This window comes from Balaenoptera physalus, assembly GCF_965194825.1.
Source record: "Balaenoptera physalus genome assembly, chromosome: 16".
In the NCBI taxonomy this organism is placed as follows: domain Eukaryota; kingdom Metazoa; phylum Chordata; class Mammalia; order Artiodactyla; family Balaenopteridae; genus Balaenoptera; species Balaenoptera physalus.
The window spans coordinates 77,898,426-77,913,753 of NC_138898.1; the positions used below are offsets into that span (position 1 = coordinate 77,898,426).

The 15,328-nt window shown below is 52.1% G+C and overlaps 1 protein-coding gene across 1 annotated transcript; it reads right to left on the bottom strand.

Moving 5' to 3' along the window:
• Nucleotides 1–1,479: 1,479 nt before the first annotated feature.
• GUSB (glucuronidase beta) lies at nucleotides 1,480–15,234 on the bottom strand. Its single transcript, XM_082432338.1, has 12 exons — nucleotides 14,951–15,234; nucleotides 13,304–13,489; nucleotides 12,827–13,008; nucleotides 12,525–12,667; nucleotides 11,917–12,104; nucleotides 11,064–11,216; nucleotides 10,630–10,808; nucleotides 10,401–10,547; nucleotides 9,016–9,100; nucleotides 6,814–6,990; nucleotides 3,690–3,825; nucleotides 1,480–1,865 (listed from the first exon to the last, which is right to left on the bottom strand). Exons 1-12 carry the CDS (start codon nucleotides 15,161–15,163, stop codon nucleotides 1,696–1,698), a joined length of 1,959 nt encoding a protein of 652 aa, XP_082288464.1. The 5' UTR covers nucleotides 15,164–15,234; the 3' UTR covers nucleotides 1,480–1,695.
• Between the last annotated feature and the right edge of the window lie 94 nt (nucleotides 15,235–15,328).

The following is a 15,328-nucleotide window of genomic DNA, read 5'->3' on the forward strand; positions in this document are numbered from 1 at the left end:
TAAATTATATGTAACTTAAAGGAGACACAAGCAGAATTCTCAGAGATTCTAGTTCTTGGAATTCCTGTTGATTTATGATCTATGTGGTTGTCGAGAATTAATGAAAAAGATGTTACTGCTTACAGTTCTGTAAGCACATAGAATGTATTAATCAGCTGTTTTTCCACTGCTTTACTTTAGCTCACCTCGAACACTCCACTGTTATAATCTTCTAAAAAGTTAACATCTGTAAGAAAGATGATTCCATTTGAAATGCAGTTAGCCATATTTTATTGAATAGAACAAATGTGCCCTGTGTTAGAACCTTAGGACTTAAGAAATGGACCTTACCTCTAATTTGTAAAACATTTAAGTGTGTTTGTGATGTTTAATTTTTTTTTTTAATGTCTGTCAAGTAAAGAGTTTTATATATTATTCCTTGACATTAAACTGGAACACAAAACTTGATTACTTCAAGGGACTTAAGTTTAGTGGTAATGAAAGAAATATGTAACCACTAGAATTCCTAACTTATTATTTGAACTGACTACACTCTCATTTCTTAAAAATGGTCTAAAGATGGCCACTAAAATGAGGTTAAATTATCTGTACTATTTCTTTCATGGAGCTTGGAAAGGAAGGGTAAAAAAGGGCATGTGTTGAGATGTGAAATCCCCCGCAAGTGAAGTAGATCAAGCTCTGTATTAAGAATTGTATTGTTTCATGGTCTTCTATTTGATTGGACAGTATTTTTCCAAAGCTTTCAGCTTTAAACCAAGATAGATGAACACTGAACTCTTACAAACAGTGTGCCTTATTTGCCTTAATGGAGCCTGTGGAAGAGGAGGAGGAGGAAAGATTCCATAAGGAAAGACCGTCCTCAGGAGCAGAGCGGGTGGCGTCACCCAGAGGTACAAAAGCCTGTCCTACTTGTCTGCAGGCCCAGCCCGTTTAAAGAGGCCTCATCACATTCACTGGAGTCAGCTGTGATGGCCCAGTGGGCTTCTACGCCCATCTGTCCCTCTCAGTCCAGAAAAAACTATGGCTGAGGTTGGAAGAACGTCCCAGAAGAACTGGTAACCTCTCAGCTCCCTTCCAATTCTGACATTCCTCAACTCTTACCTTTCTTATGCTTACATGTCAGCTTAACTCTGGACACTGGTACCTCGACCTTGTGCATTATTCCAGCATGACACTACTTTCTGTGAATTTGCTGGGACTTCGGCTTATCTGTGGAGTTACTAGCACTTGTCTTTTACTGTCACCCACTCAAGTCAAGGCTGGCCTAAAGCACAGGTGGCACCTGAGCACAGGTGGCCCTAAAGCGGCAGGGCTGTTCCTGTGGCAGCACACAGTCTGTATCCAGCGACTCTGATTGTGGCGAGTGCTGAAGCAGAGGTTTCTCAAGACTCCGTACTCGGTTAAGGCCATGAAAACAGCCTGACACAGAAGAACAATTTCAGATGCTTCAGCGGTACAGATCACTGAATTTATGGATGGTCACTTTTAAGCCAACTCTTTATTCTCATACTCCAGAAGCCTTTATTTTCACCTCTAACGTTCCCTTCTAGCAAATGACCACAAAATCCAGACCAGAAACTTCCCGGTCTGCCATGCACAGTCCAGGAAGCGCTTGCTCTGTGTCCTGTGGAAGTCGCCCCCTGCTTGGGAAGGAGGGGCTGACAGAGCCCGTGTCGGCAGAGAGGTAGTTCTTGCTTAAAAAGTAAACGGGCTGTTTCCCACACACTGTGACTTCACAGCTGACCCGTGGTACTTGGTTTCATTGGCAAGTTTCCAGTATCTCTCTCGCAACAGGAATGCTGCACTTTTCGGTTGTCTCTGACGAGTGAAGATCCCTTTTCTATTGCCTATCGCCCTCTGTGGTGCTAAAAACAAGGCAAAAGGTATTTCAGATGACTTCTGATGGGCTAAATCAGAACCAGCCTGGAGCCAAGCTGGGCACTAAACAGAGGTCCTCATGGTTTAGAGATGCTTGGTCTGAAGCGGTATCTGATGAAGTGGCCCCTTAACGGGTTAAAGATTTAAATACCACTGCTCCCCCAAAACACTTAGCTCCCTGGTGTGTTAATTTTTCTTCTTTTAGGGAAATAATCCAAAATTATTTATCTTTTACTTGCAAAATAAGGTTTAAGACATTATGGGTACCCACCTGCCTGGTAACTGGACCGGGGCTGAGACGAAGTTCCCCTTGGAAAGGCTTGCGCCTCTCTGAGGAGACAGCTGTGCTAGTGGGAGCCAGAGTCTTGACCAGTCACAGGCGCCTAAGTGGGAGCTACTCGTAGATTTTAAAGTCCTGCTGGGCAGACTTCCAGCTGGGTCCCCACCCCTGGTGGCAGGTCCGCCAGAGCTGGAGCTGGGAAGGGAGCAGCTACACTCCCAACGAACCCCTCCATCTCCTAGAGAAACCACCGCTTCTGTTAAATGGAAAGCAGGTCTTTCCCACTGAAAAGTTCAAGACAACAATAATTTCTTCCACTAAAAGCAAACGCCAGGCACTGTGCCAAGCGCTTCGTCAAATGGAATCCCTGCATCAACCTGCAAGGTGGTAGGCGTTAGCCCCACTTTACAGGCTTGTGAAAAGGTAGGTACCTTGTACAAGGTCACACAGCTAATTCCTTACTACACAAAGCAGTGCACTTAGTCACAGAACTAGACTTCCATCCAAGCTTATTTCCAGGAGCTGTGAATCTCATTTGCCAAGCAGAGTGGAGGCTCATGCTCTCTCTTTTCTTCTTCACCTCTCCCATTCGGATTTTTAATTAAACCTTAATCTTCTAGGGACTTCCCTGGTGGCACAGTGGTTAAGACTCCGTGCTCCCAATGCAGGGGGCCCAGGTTTGATGCCGGTCCAGGGAACTAGATCCCACATGCATGCTGCAACTAAGAGTTCACGTGCCACAACTAAGGAGCCGGCGAGCTGCAACAAAGGAGCCTGCCTGCCACAACTGAGACCCGGTGCAACCAAATAAATAAATAAAAATATATCAAAACAAAACAAAACTTTAACCTTCCAAAAACCTGTCTTTCCCCATAAGTAATGTAATGTAATTCCCACTACTACCAAATCCTTCCCTTCCTCCCCAGATTGCTATCCTAAGTTTATGGTATATCAAGAAGCTAGTTACCTAGAGGGGTAGAAAGAAATGGGAAACTCATTTGGAACTTTTGTGAAGTAGCCCTCATTATCTCCACTTGAGAAAGTACAGATCGTATTCACTTTGAAGGCTTTTAAACACTCCCACATTCAAAACCCTTTGACACTTACCTGTACTTGGCGAACTTGCCTTTTGTAAGTGAATAATATAAAACAGACTGAAATATCTGAAGTTTCTCGGGCTTTGCACCTTATTCTGGAATAATGAGTATATCCCACAAATAAATCCAGTACGAGGTCCACTTTTTCCTCGTACTGTGGTGAAACACAGAGGTAAGCTAGCCATGTCTGCCTTGAGACGGTAGCCTCTCCCATTTGCTTGTTTACTTATAAAATGATTTAGGCAGCCAGCAAGTGATGGCTGCTTGCTAAACACAACTTACTTTTCCTAGGGAATCCTCTATGTAGCCTGCATTGATTACATCAGCTTTCCCCCCTCTTGTTTCCAGGGTTCTTACAACCAAATGTCCTGAACTGAAATGCCAACCTGAAAAAAGGAGAAGCGGTACATTCCATGCACCGAACTGCCACTTACACTGGTCAGTCATAAAATCAGCAAAATTCCAGATGAGCTCTCCAACCACATATTCTTTTCGTTTTTGATCCAGAACCACGTGATACTGCTCAAGCAGGCCTTTCTGGTACTCTTCACTGAACATCAGAGGTGGATCCTGGAAGTCAAGGCAAAGAGAATTTAGGACTCAGAACAAGCAGGACTGTAAATGTTAGATAAAAATAAAGATCCACGTGATGACCAAAATATCTGTCCTCATGGTGGGCTATAGTGACTGCAGGACTTGCTGATGCTGGTGTAGGGACACAGCCAGGGTATGACATAGCCCAGGGTGAAAAAAAAAACAAAACCTTAATTAGTAACTGTTTTGGGGTTTTTTTTTGGCCACACTGCATGGCACGCAGGTTCTTAGTTCCCTGACCAGGGATTGAACTGGGGCCCACGGCAGTGAAAGTGCCAAGTCCTAACCACTGGACCGCCAGGGAATTCCCATAAACAGAATTTAATATTTGCTTTATCTTTAACATCTCTATTCCCCAGTGCAGTCTTAAAGCTGAACTACACTAGGAGTAAAAGTATGTCTCTGGATAATAAATTTAAAACTCAAGTTTGAAGTAGCTGCCAGTGTATAATTTGAGAACTAGTGTGACTCAGATTTAACTCGCCTCAGATTCATCTGTATCTCGTCTGGGTAAGTAGCTGCTGTTTAGCCCATTCATCCATTCAACAAATAATTATTTAGTATCTGCTTATATGGCAGGCATTGGAGACAAAGTGGCAAACGAGAAAGATAGGGTCAGGGAACTAGATCCCGCATGCCACAACTAAAGATCCCGTGTGCCGCAGTGAGGATCCCGAGTGCCGCAACTAGGACCTGGCGCAGCCAAAATACATACATAAATAAATAAATATAAATGCTATTATAGGGAGAAAAATGCTATTATAGGGACTTGCCTGGCAGTGCAGTGGTTAAGACGCTGTGCTTCCACTGCACCACACAGGGGGCACAGGCTTGATCCCTGGTCGGGGAACTAAGATCCTGTATGCCTCGTGGCGCAGCCAAAAAAAAAAAAAAAAGATACAGAACAACAACAACAGTGAAAGCTACTATACACCGAAGATACAACTGTACCACTGAGCCCTGTTTTGTTGCAGTTCCAAAGTGGAATTTGAGGGCAGGGCAAGATGTCGAGTTCCTTACTGTGTTTTAATGGAAATGACCCTGCCTTGTCTAATGCTAGCCACACGAGGTTATTTAAATTTAAAACTACATTAAACTATATCAGTCACGCCAGTCACGTTCCAAGTCCTCAGAAGTCACACGTGGCAGTGGCTCCCCTTCTGGACGGTGCAGATCTAGAACATTTCCATCACCACAAAGGCGCTATCAGAGAGTGCTGACCCAGACTCTTTCAGAATTTCCTTTTTTTAAAAAAATCTTTATTGAATTTGTTACAATATTGCTTCTGTTTTATGTTTTGGTTTTTTGGCCAGGAGGCATGTGGGATCTTAGCTCCCACACCCCCTTCATTGGAAGGGGAAGTCTTAACCACTGGACCACCAGGGAAGTCCTTTTCAGAATTTGTTAAAAATTCAGAGTTGGTCACCTTTTTAAAGAGGGAGGACAAATGTACATACTTTATCTTCATAAGATACTTCCCCCTACGTTAGCAGTCTGTCCAAGTGGCACTCTGTGTAGGCAAAATGAATTTAAGGGTGTGAACAGAATAAGAGAGTCCATTTGGGTTACTGTTCAACCTACAAAGGATCAGCAAATGAAGAAATGTGTCAACAAGGAACCCCAGCCGTTGTGACAGGTGAGTGTCAGCTGGCTGGGGTTCAAGAATCCACATGAAAACAATCCCCACAAGACAAAACAGCCTATCTTTGGTGAGGAAATGGACAAAACAATGAGAAAAAGCTAGTGATTAAACATTGCTCCAACGACTTCCCTGGTGGTCCAGTGGTTATGACTCCATGCTTCCAATGCAGGGGGTGTGGGTTCAATCCCTGGTCTAGGAACTAAGATCCTGCATGCAGTGCGACGCAGCTAAAAAAAACTCCCAAAAAAACCAAAATCTTGCTCCAAGATCTCACTCATTCCCTTAACAAGTATCATTTAGCACCCACTGTGTGCCGGACCCTGCTGAGTGCTTGGGAAGCAACAATAAATAGGATTTAGTCTCCCTCCTGGAGCCCTCGGTCTGGTCAAGGAGAGAGCCAAAGAGATCATGACAGCGCACACTGAGAAATGCTGAGACACAGATGGAGCAGGGGGAAGAGTTTCCTCTGCCCAGGCAGGTGGGGTAAACCTCACCAAAGAGGGGCCACCTAAGCTGAGGCTCGAATGCTGAGTAAGAATCCATTAGTTGGGCTTCCCTGGTGGTGCAGTGGTTAGGAATCCGCCTGCCAATGCAGGAGACATGGGTTCGAGCCCTGGTCCAGGAAGATCCCACATGCTGCAGAGCAACTAAGCCCGTGCGCCACAACTACTGAGCCTACGTGCCTAGAGCCCGTGCTCCACAACAAGAGAAGCCACCACAATGAGAAGCCCGCGCACCGCAACAAAGAGTAGCCCCCGCTCACCGCAACTAGAGAAAGCCTGCGGCACAACGAAGACCCAACGCAGCCAAAAATAAATAAATAAATAATCCCTTAAAAAAAAACCAGAATCCATTAGTTGATGATTATGATGCTAAGAAGGGCATTCTAGGCAGAAGGAACAGGCCAAGCCAGAGCAGAAGCCCGTGAGCACAGTGAAAACAGGCCAGGGTCCAGGACTGAAGGCAGAGGAGGATGAAGACCTGGGAGATGGCACAGGGCAAAGGATGTTGACAGCCCTGACCACAGATTTGGGCTTCGTCCTGTGGGCCAGAAGCCAGTGACGGGACTCCCAAGGTTTGGATTTGTTCCAAAGACCATTTGGGCAGCTAGTGGGAGGCTGTCTGAGGACCACTCAAGTGAGGCAGAGGCTGAGTCCAGGGCAGCCGTGTGGAGGGGTAGGTTAAGGTGAGCCTGGTGAGCTATAGGAGGTCATCAGGACAAGTGAGGGACCGGGAAGGAGGCACCTTCCTAGCCTGGGGCAGTGAATGACATCACGGTCCAGGAGAGTGAAAAAATAACTCGAATGTTCTACACTACTTACCTCGTGAAACCCTGTGATGGTTTCTGCTCCGTACTCGCTCTGAATAATTGGCTTCTGGTAGGTCTTATACCAGCTCTCAAACTGGGTTGCCAGCTGCAGCTGAATCACCTCCATGTGCCCGTAGTCATGATACCAGGAGTAGTAACTGTTCACACAGATGACGTCCACATATGGCACCTGGAAGAGGGTTAAAACGTGTTCAAGAACCAGGAGAGTGTAGGATAGCCTTCGGACTTACACTTGGGCGGGGGGGCGGCGCTTCTGGCACAGCAGTTAAGAAGGGGATGCAGAAATGAGTTAGGGGACTTCCCTGGTGGCACAGTGGTTAAGAATCCGCCTGCCAATGCAGGGGACACTGGTTCGAGCCCTGGTCCAGGAAGATCCCACATATTGTGGAACAACTAAGCCCGTGTGCCACAACTACTGAGCCTGCGCTCTAGAGCCCACGAGCCACAACTACTGAGCCCACATGCCACAACTACTGAAGCCCGCGCACCTAGAGCCCGTGCTCCGCCACGAGAAGCCACCGCGATGGGAAGCCCACACACTGCAGTGAAGAGTAGCCTCCGCTTGCCGCAACTAGAGAAAGCCCACGTGCAGCAACGAAGACCCAACGCAGCCCAAAATAAAATTAATTAATTAATTAATTTAAAAAAAGAAATGAGTTGGATGCTCACACGTATAGGACATGGAGTTAGAAGAGACTTGAATGGAACAAGTCTCTAACTCTGGGCTGGTGCCCCTGACCTGGCTGCAGCTGGGCTCAGGGGAGGGTGCCCAGCGCGCTGGCCCCAGTGGGAGCCCAGGGCCCATCCCAACCCGACTGTGTTCCTCTTTAGGTTGTGCTCCTGTCACTGGCTGTCCCCCGGCCCTGGAAAAGTGTTCCCAAATAAGGGACAAAGGCAGTTTTTCTCCTCACAAAGGCTCTTGATTCACCTTCCTGAGCTAGGACTGTGGGCCATAAAGTGGCTGGAAAATTCCCTCCTAGGAGGGTAGCCCGGATGATGGGGCGGGACTGCCTCGAGTCTGAACAGTGTGGTGCGCGGTGGGCAGCAGAGCTCACCTGAACCCACACTCACCTCCAAAGTCTTCACTGTGACTGTCGTGGTCTGTCTTTCCCAAGTGACCTCGGCACCTTTCCGAACTGGTGGCGGAAAGATGCAGGTGGAAAGCGGTGCCTCTGGGTGGGCACGTGACCATGACTGTGGCTCACACACCCCCCACCAGGTGAGCCTGGCAACCTTCTGGGGGGATCGGCACAGGCTCCCCTGCCCAATAGAATGGGAAGGGACACCACTTGGGCTCCGAGAAAGTCCAGGTCTGCCTGTGTCACACTGGTATTTGACCACAGTCTTCGCACTCCTTCAAGGGGGCGTTGTCGAGGGATGGCACAGGAACACCAGGGCTACAAACTGTCCCATCCGTGTCAAAATGACAGTGCTCACAATTTATACTTGTGCATAGTGTTTTCTCATCCATTCTTTCTCCTTTAGATGATTCCTCTCTCTGGAGCACTTTTAAGTACTGGCCTCAGTTCTCTAGTCGAAGAGCATCTTCTTGCTCCCATGTTTTACAGCTTCCGTGCAACTCAACACGGTTTCCAAGGGGCTGCTGCGCCCAGGGACCGTGAGGGTGGCCGTGGGGTCTGGCCGGCTGTGTGGCCTGTTCCTTTGATTCTCAATCCCAGGGTCTGGATCTAGTTTAGTCTAGTCCGGTTCCCAAAGCTGGGTTGATGACGGGAATCACTGAGTTGTTTTTTAAAAACCCAGATTCCCACCCTGGACTTTACTAAATCAGAATCTCAGAATCCAGGTATCTACACTTTCAAAAAGCTTCCCTTAGTGGTTCTGACGATCAGCCAGGTTTGAGAAACACGGGACAAAGATGACTTTAGGCTCCCTTAAACCTCTACCCTTTTCTGAGCATATTAAACTGAGGGGCATAACATTAAATTGAGGTGCATAAAAACTGATGAGTCTGAACTGAGAATGAATTCGACCTCCCTGTGCCCAGCCTCCTTAGATTCAAGAAGCCACACTGCCTGGCAAATCGACGGGCAGTCCTCTTTAACCTAAAGACCATCTATGGAAATGGTTGGACTGGCTGCTCGTGGTCCCTCCCAGCGGCTCATGTCAGCCAGCATCCGGGCAGGATGAGAGGACAGGCAGAGGGGAGACGTGGCATGGAGACCCCCAGGCTCACCGCCAGGTCTGCTTCATAGTTGGAGTTGGTCACAAAGGTCACGGGCCGGGAGGGGTCCAAGGCTTTGGTGTGGGCAATCAGCGTCCTGTCCACGGAGGGCAGAAGACAGGGCACCGTCAGTCAGTCCAGGGAGGGCTCTCATCCCGCATCCTCTCCTTCCCATCTTCCCAGCCAAAAAAAGCCCCAAGACACCGCTCTCCTCCCTGCCTTCCAGTGTATTTCAGGTAAGCAAACATGTTCTTCTAGGCATCACGTTCCCTGACATCATTCTTTCCTCCTTCCTCCCTCCCCAGATCCTAGTCCCCCATCCCTCCCAGAGGAGGGGCCATCCTCCAGGGGTGGGAGGCACAGAGCAGAGGTCCTTGGGCTGGGCACTGCCAAAAGCTGGGCTCTGCATCTCTGGCGAAGCTCTTGAAAATAGGACGGGGTGTGGATTAGGATGGATATTAACACCTAAGTCGGGGGCTGGGAGGCAGGCTGTGCGCTGGGCACTCACTAGAGACTTAAATAGCTGTGAAGCTCCAAGGAGTGAAGCCACACAGGCGAATGTAACAAATTACAAGCTATTCGCATTCAGTGAATGGACCATGGACTTTAGATGGCCTGGTCCCATCCAACAATGTAACTTAGAATGGTTAGAACATGCACGTCATTGAAAACCTGTTTATAATTACATGCCTAGGTAAGCCGGCTTTATAAAGCTTAATTCCCCTTTACAGATGAACCCGAAGCATCACAAAGTGGTTTTGTGCAGTTTTAACAAACATGCACTAAATTTCCCAGGAACGGAGATACCATAAAAATCGAGGGAAGACTATACTTGGTTTTGGTTGCAACTTTACCTGGGGTGGCTCAGTGTTTTAGAAAAGGGCAGCACTGAAGAAAATGCTGCTCACGGTATCAGAGTCACCAGCTATGCTTTCCAGCCCCCGTCATCAGCTTTTGTAGCTGTGCTGTCAGGGAGATGCCACATCTAGGTGCAAGCTCCTGACCCCTTCACTGGATCTTCTGGGGAGTCTAGGCCCATGCATTCACGGATTATTTTACAAATGACTCTCCTTTATATTATGGTTAGGCCACGTCACTATTTCTTTTTCGTTCTTAATTTGAAGTTATGTGTATAAATAGGTTAGGTTAACTCTGGGTTTCATTTCAGGTGTGTCAAGGAAGACACTGGGTTAAAATCACGATCTGGGTGGGTGGGTACTTGGTCCCCTGAACTGACCAGGTATGGATGCACCTGGGCTGGGAGCAGGTGCTGACCCTCTCACAGCCCACACCCACCCCAGGGCCCACTGCAGCTCGCCCGCAGCTGCCAGCCGAGGCTGAGCTGGGCCAGCGGGCTGAGGTCTCACCCCTGACCCGGGGAAGGCAGGGGCACTCACTTAAAGTAGAAACCAGCCGGCTTCAGGAAGGAAGCGGGCTCGTTGGCCACAGACCACATCACAACAGCCGGGTGATTCTTGTCCCTGCGGACCATCTCCTCCATCACCTCCAGGTGGTGCTGCAGAGACACGTTGCTGAAGCTCTGGCTGCGGGGCAGGGGGAGGAAAGGGAGCGGGTCACAGGGCGCCAAGCTGGGCGGGCTGGGCCGTGCGGGCGGCAGGCACTCACGCCAGCACGATGCCCACGCCGGGACTCTCGTCGATGACCACGATCCCATAGCGGTCACAGAGCTGCATCACCTCCTCTGCGTAGGGGTAGTGGCTGGTGCGGAAGGCATTGGCGCCCAGCCAGTGCAGCAGGTTGAAGTCCTTCACCAGCAGCGGCCAGTCAAAGCCCTTCCCTCGGATCTAGGGGACAGCACAGCAGCGTGAGCCCCTGCCCCCTGTCCCCGCTGAAGATGCGCTTCCTTCTAGAGCTGGGCCCCTCAAGAGTCACCCTGTTAGCCCGCTATCCAGGCCAAGCACAGGCCCCATCGTGGTTTTGAGCAGTGGTTTTGAGCGGTTTGCTTCACTGCTCTGAGCTGCCCTCAACCACTTCAAGGGACACGGAGGAAGGGATGGCAAGAAATGGCCCCCCCCAGGGACTCAGGAGCCCCAACGCACGTCTGCATCCTCATGCTTGTTGACCCCGTGGAAATAGAAAGGCTTCCCGTTGATGCGGAACTGGCTCTCTGTGACACCCACAGTGCGGATCCCCACGGGGAGGGTGTAGAAGTCAGACACAAACCCAGCAGCCGTCTGCGCGGTCAGCTTCACCTGCAAAAGCCAAGCACTTGGCATGAGGCATCCTGGACAGCCTGAACCCCACGCAGCCCGCACTTTGGCAGGATGGCCCCTTGCAAACCACGGCAGCCCACCTCTGGGACGGCAAGTAGAGAGATGCAGGAAGTACAGGCATCCGCCATGAACAAGGAGTTTTTATGCAGACCTACTAGAGAATGGACTTGAGGATATGGGGAGGGGGAAGGGTAAGCCGGGACAAAGTGAGAGAGTGGCATGGACATATATACACTACCAAACATAAAATAGCTAGCTAGTGGGAAGCAGCCGCATAGCACAGGGAGATCAGCTCGGTGCTTTGTGACCACCTAGAGGGGTGGGATATGGTGGGTGGGAGGGAGGGAGATGCTAGAGGGAAGAGATATGGGAACATATGTATATGTATAACTGATTCACTTTGTTATAAAGCAGAAACTGACACACCATTGTAAAGCAATTATACTCTAATAAAGATGTTAAAAAATAAAAAGTTTTTTAAAAAAAGAAGGAACTTTTGCCCACCCTGCCCCTGGGGCCTGCTCTTCAAACTGGGCCTCCCCACCAAGGGTTGGAAAAAAGCAGGCTGGGGACTCTTCAATCCAACTGACTAGGAAGATCAGAGGACCATGCCTGCTGAAGCCAGGGCTGCTGGACGGGGGGAAAAGGCCTCCCACAGCCCAATCCTCACCACCATTACCTCCAACGAGTACAGGTAGGCAGGGTGCTCGTGCATCAGGTACGGCCACCAGAGGTGGGCACTGGGCACCCGCAGCTGGCCCCGGCCCCCTGTCCCCTTGGCCACGACCCTGCCTTCCTCATCCAGGAGACACACTTCAAGCTGGAAGTGCTCACTGCCCTGGACAACGATCTGGTAATTCACCAGCCCTGCAGGAGACAAGACAGATCAGACAAGAGAGAGGAGGGAGGGATGTGACCTGGGGTCACACAGATGAGAGTGCCCTGAGGCCACCTTTCTGAGGAGCCCCTAGCTGACAGCCGTTTATTTCTTGAGCTCAATCTGCAGTGAGGGGAGATGAAGTGAGGGCGGCACAGTGGGGAACGGACACGGGGTTCTCCTGCATCCTGGGCTATTATTCACCACGAGCTATGATTTGAGGCAAGCCCCACTTGCTCCCAAAGTGAAGTCAGAGCAGATGGGTGATTTCCGCAGCCTCTGCCAGCTCGGACAGGCTGGATTCCAGCTGCTGAGGTGGATGGGACAGTCTTTCTCCTAGGGGATCTTTCCAAACAGGGAACAAAGCCGCTGGGGGCCTGGCTGACGGCAGACCCTGCCAGGAGCCTCACCAGTGTCTTGGTCCACGTCGGTGGTGACGGTGATGTCATCGATGTAGGTGGTAGGCGTGGTGTAGAGGAGCACAGTCCGATGCAGTCCCGCGTAATTGAAGAAGTCAAAGTTTGTGTTCTGGACAAAGTAACCCTTGGGGTACCTAGGATGGGAGGGCAGTGGCCTTGCCCTGGGTCCTTCGACCTCAGCTCACACGTCTCCCTGGCCTCCCAGAGCCAGGGCCTCACCTCTGTTAAGGCCACCCTGCCCCTGACGGGAAGACCACTGGGCAGAGCGGGGAGGGGGGCGAGGTGCTGCTCACTTGGAGGTGTCCGTCTTGTAGAGGATGGTCCCTGGCGGCAGGGTGTGGGGGGAGAGCGTGTTGTTGATGGCGATGGTAATGCGGCAGGAGGACAGGGGCCCACTCTGGACCAGCTTGCTGATGTCAGCCTCGAAGGGGAGATGGCCCCCCTCGTGCTCTGCCACATGGACCCCATTCACCCACTGCAGACACAGGGAGATATGAGGAGGGGGCCCTGCCATCTCAGGCGCTCCCTCACGTAGAAGTGCAGTATGGGGGGAGCGGGCGGGATGGGCTGCCAGCTGCCACCCGCCTCAGAAGTGGAGGAAGGGAGCTCCGGGGGAACAGATGAGGCCACCCTCCCCCCACCAGGGCACGAACCCCATTGCGGGGCGTGAGTGTGCCCCCCACCCCGCGGGCACCGCAGGAGGCAGGCTGTCAGGTGACGGCTGGGATCCAGGCACCCTACTCGTTCCGCCTGCCGCTTGCTACACTGACCACGATGGCGTAGTAGTGGGCGCTGCCGATCCTCAGCACCACTCTTGTGCCCAGGTCCTCGGTCCATCGCTGGGGCAGGGTGGCCTCCCGTTCATACCACACCCAGCCAACGAAGCTCCGCAGCCGCCCATCCTGGCCTACGTCGTTGAAGCTGGAGGGAACCGGCATGTCCAGGCTGGGGCCCGACTGAGGAGACAAGGACTGGAATCAGGTCCAGATCACCTGGGAAGCTAAGGGGCACCCCCGGCAACCCCACTTACAGGAAGAAGCTGGACGAGATGACTTCTCCCAGACCCTCCCGGATTCCAGGCCACCCCACCAGCAACTGACCAATGTCTTTTACTGACTCATTTAATTTTCGCGACTCCATGAAGTAGACCCAGTCACGCACGCACTCACTCACTCAGTGGCGCACAGTGAACACGTACGTGCTGTTTCAGGCACTGGGAATGGAAGAGTGAACAAGGCCTCTGCTGCCAGGTGAGCAGCTCTACGAAGAGAGCATGGAGCATGGCGGGGGACTATCTTAGGGGCCAGGGAAGGCCTCTGGGGGCCAGGGACCCTGAGATATGACCTCTGGACGTCCCGGCAGAACCAGGTGAATCGGAGCCCCGCAGGGAACCCCCTGAACCTCCGCACCCTTGAACACCTCAGGGAGAAGGCAAGGCAGGAGTGGGGCAGAGAGCTCAGGGAGTCTGGAAGCAGCCTGGGGAAGAGCTTCCTGAAGACACATGTGACTTCCAAGGAAGCAGGGATTTCCTGTCCCTCACAGCTGTCTGCCCAGCTTCTGGCACAAGCCCTGCCACATAGTAAGGACTCAACAAATATTGGATGAATGGATGGATAACTTGCTGATGAGAGACCAACTGCTAGGATGCTTTGTGTCCAAGGTTTGGTGAGGCCATAAGTTCTTTCTCAGGGTAGCGGGCAGCAGGCACCAGGGTCTCCATGGAATGGGGTGAGCCTATGGCCACAACCAGCCTAGGGCAAGAAGGATCTGCAGAGACAAACCAGACCCTGACTAAGAGGAAGATGATCAACTGACTGCCCCAGGGAGGGAGGCTGGCCGGGGCGCATGGGCCGCTTCCCTGAGGAAACTCTGAGTGGGGCAAGTGCCTGGCACCAGCCCCCGCCCGCCCCTTTCTTCCTCCGCCGATGAGGGCTGGGCGGCAAAGACTGAAAAAAGAGGATCTAAGGGAGGTGAGTGTCGGATGGGCACACAGGCCTGCCCCTGCCCCAGTTCTCAGTTCCCACCCGATCCAAGTCAGAGGGGAGACCTAGAGGGGGGTCCTCGGCTGGATGCCAAGCCCTGTCCTCTACCTGAACCTTGGAACCCAAGGTCCTTCCTGCCAGGGCAGAGCTGGCCCCAAGACGTCCAAAGCCTCCCCTCCTGCCACTGCGCGGCCACCCGCCCCCAGGTCGGTGCCGGGACACTGCTCCGGCTCCGCCTCCCCCACCGACATCGGGCCCACCCATTTCCTCCTTCCCGGTCACTCTCCGGATGGGTCGACCCCAAGCCCCACAGGCCCGTCCATCTTTAACCTCCTCCTGGCCGGCAGTTCCGAGGGCTCAGGGGAAGTCTCCCCACACCCCCGACCCGGCTTCCAGGAGCTTCCCTGTCCTGGTCCCCGTCCCCAGAGCCCGCACCTCCCGCAGCGGCGTCCGGTACCACTGTTGCTCGAAGCCCTGGCGCCGGTTCTGGGAGAAGTCGGCGCGGAACCTCCAGAGGCCGTCCAGTTCCTTGCGCTCCCGCGACCGGCTCTCCCGGGGGTAGAGCATCCCGCCCTGCAGCAGCGCCAGCCCGCAGCCCCAGAGCAGCGGGCCGAGCACGGCCCAGGCGCCCGCCAGCCCCCGCAGCATGGTTCCCGCGGGCCCCTAGCTGCCAACAGCCCCGCGCCCGGTGCCGTGAGCGCGGGAGGCGGGGCCGGGGTGGAGCCTGAAGTCACGTGTCCCGCCCCCGCGCCATCTTCGTTGAAGGCGATTCCGCGGCCAGGTTTCCGCCGGAGGCCCGTGCCCACAAGGCAG

What these genes read in the sequence shown, in the direction of transcription:
- GUSB (XM_082432338.1), bottom strand. Translation starts at nt 15,163, where the DNA reads ATGCTGCGGGGGCTGGCGGGCGCCTGGGCCGTGCTCGGCCCGCTGCTC. An exon ending in TACAAGACGGACACCTCCAA is followed by an intron (nt 12,668 to 12,826) that starts GTGAGCAGCACC and finishes CTCCCATCCTAG; the next exon opens with GTACCCCAAGGGTTACTTTG. An exon ending in ACTATGAAGCAGACCTGGCG is followed by an intron (nt 6,991 to 9,015) that starts GTGAGCCTGGGG and finishes ACCCTCTTCCAG; the next exon opens with GTGCCATATGTGGACGTCAT.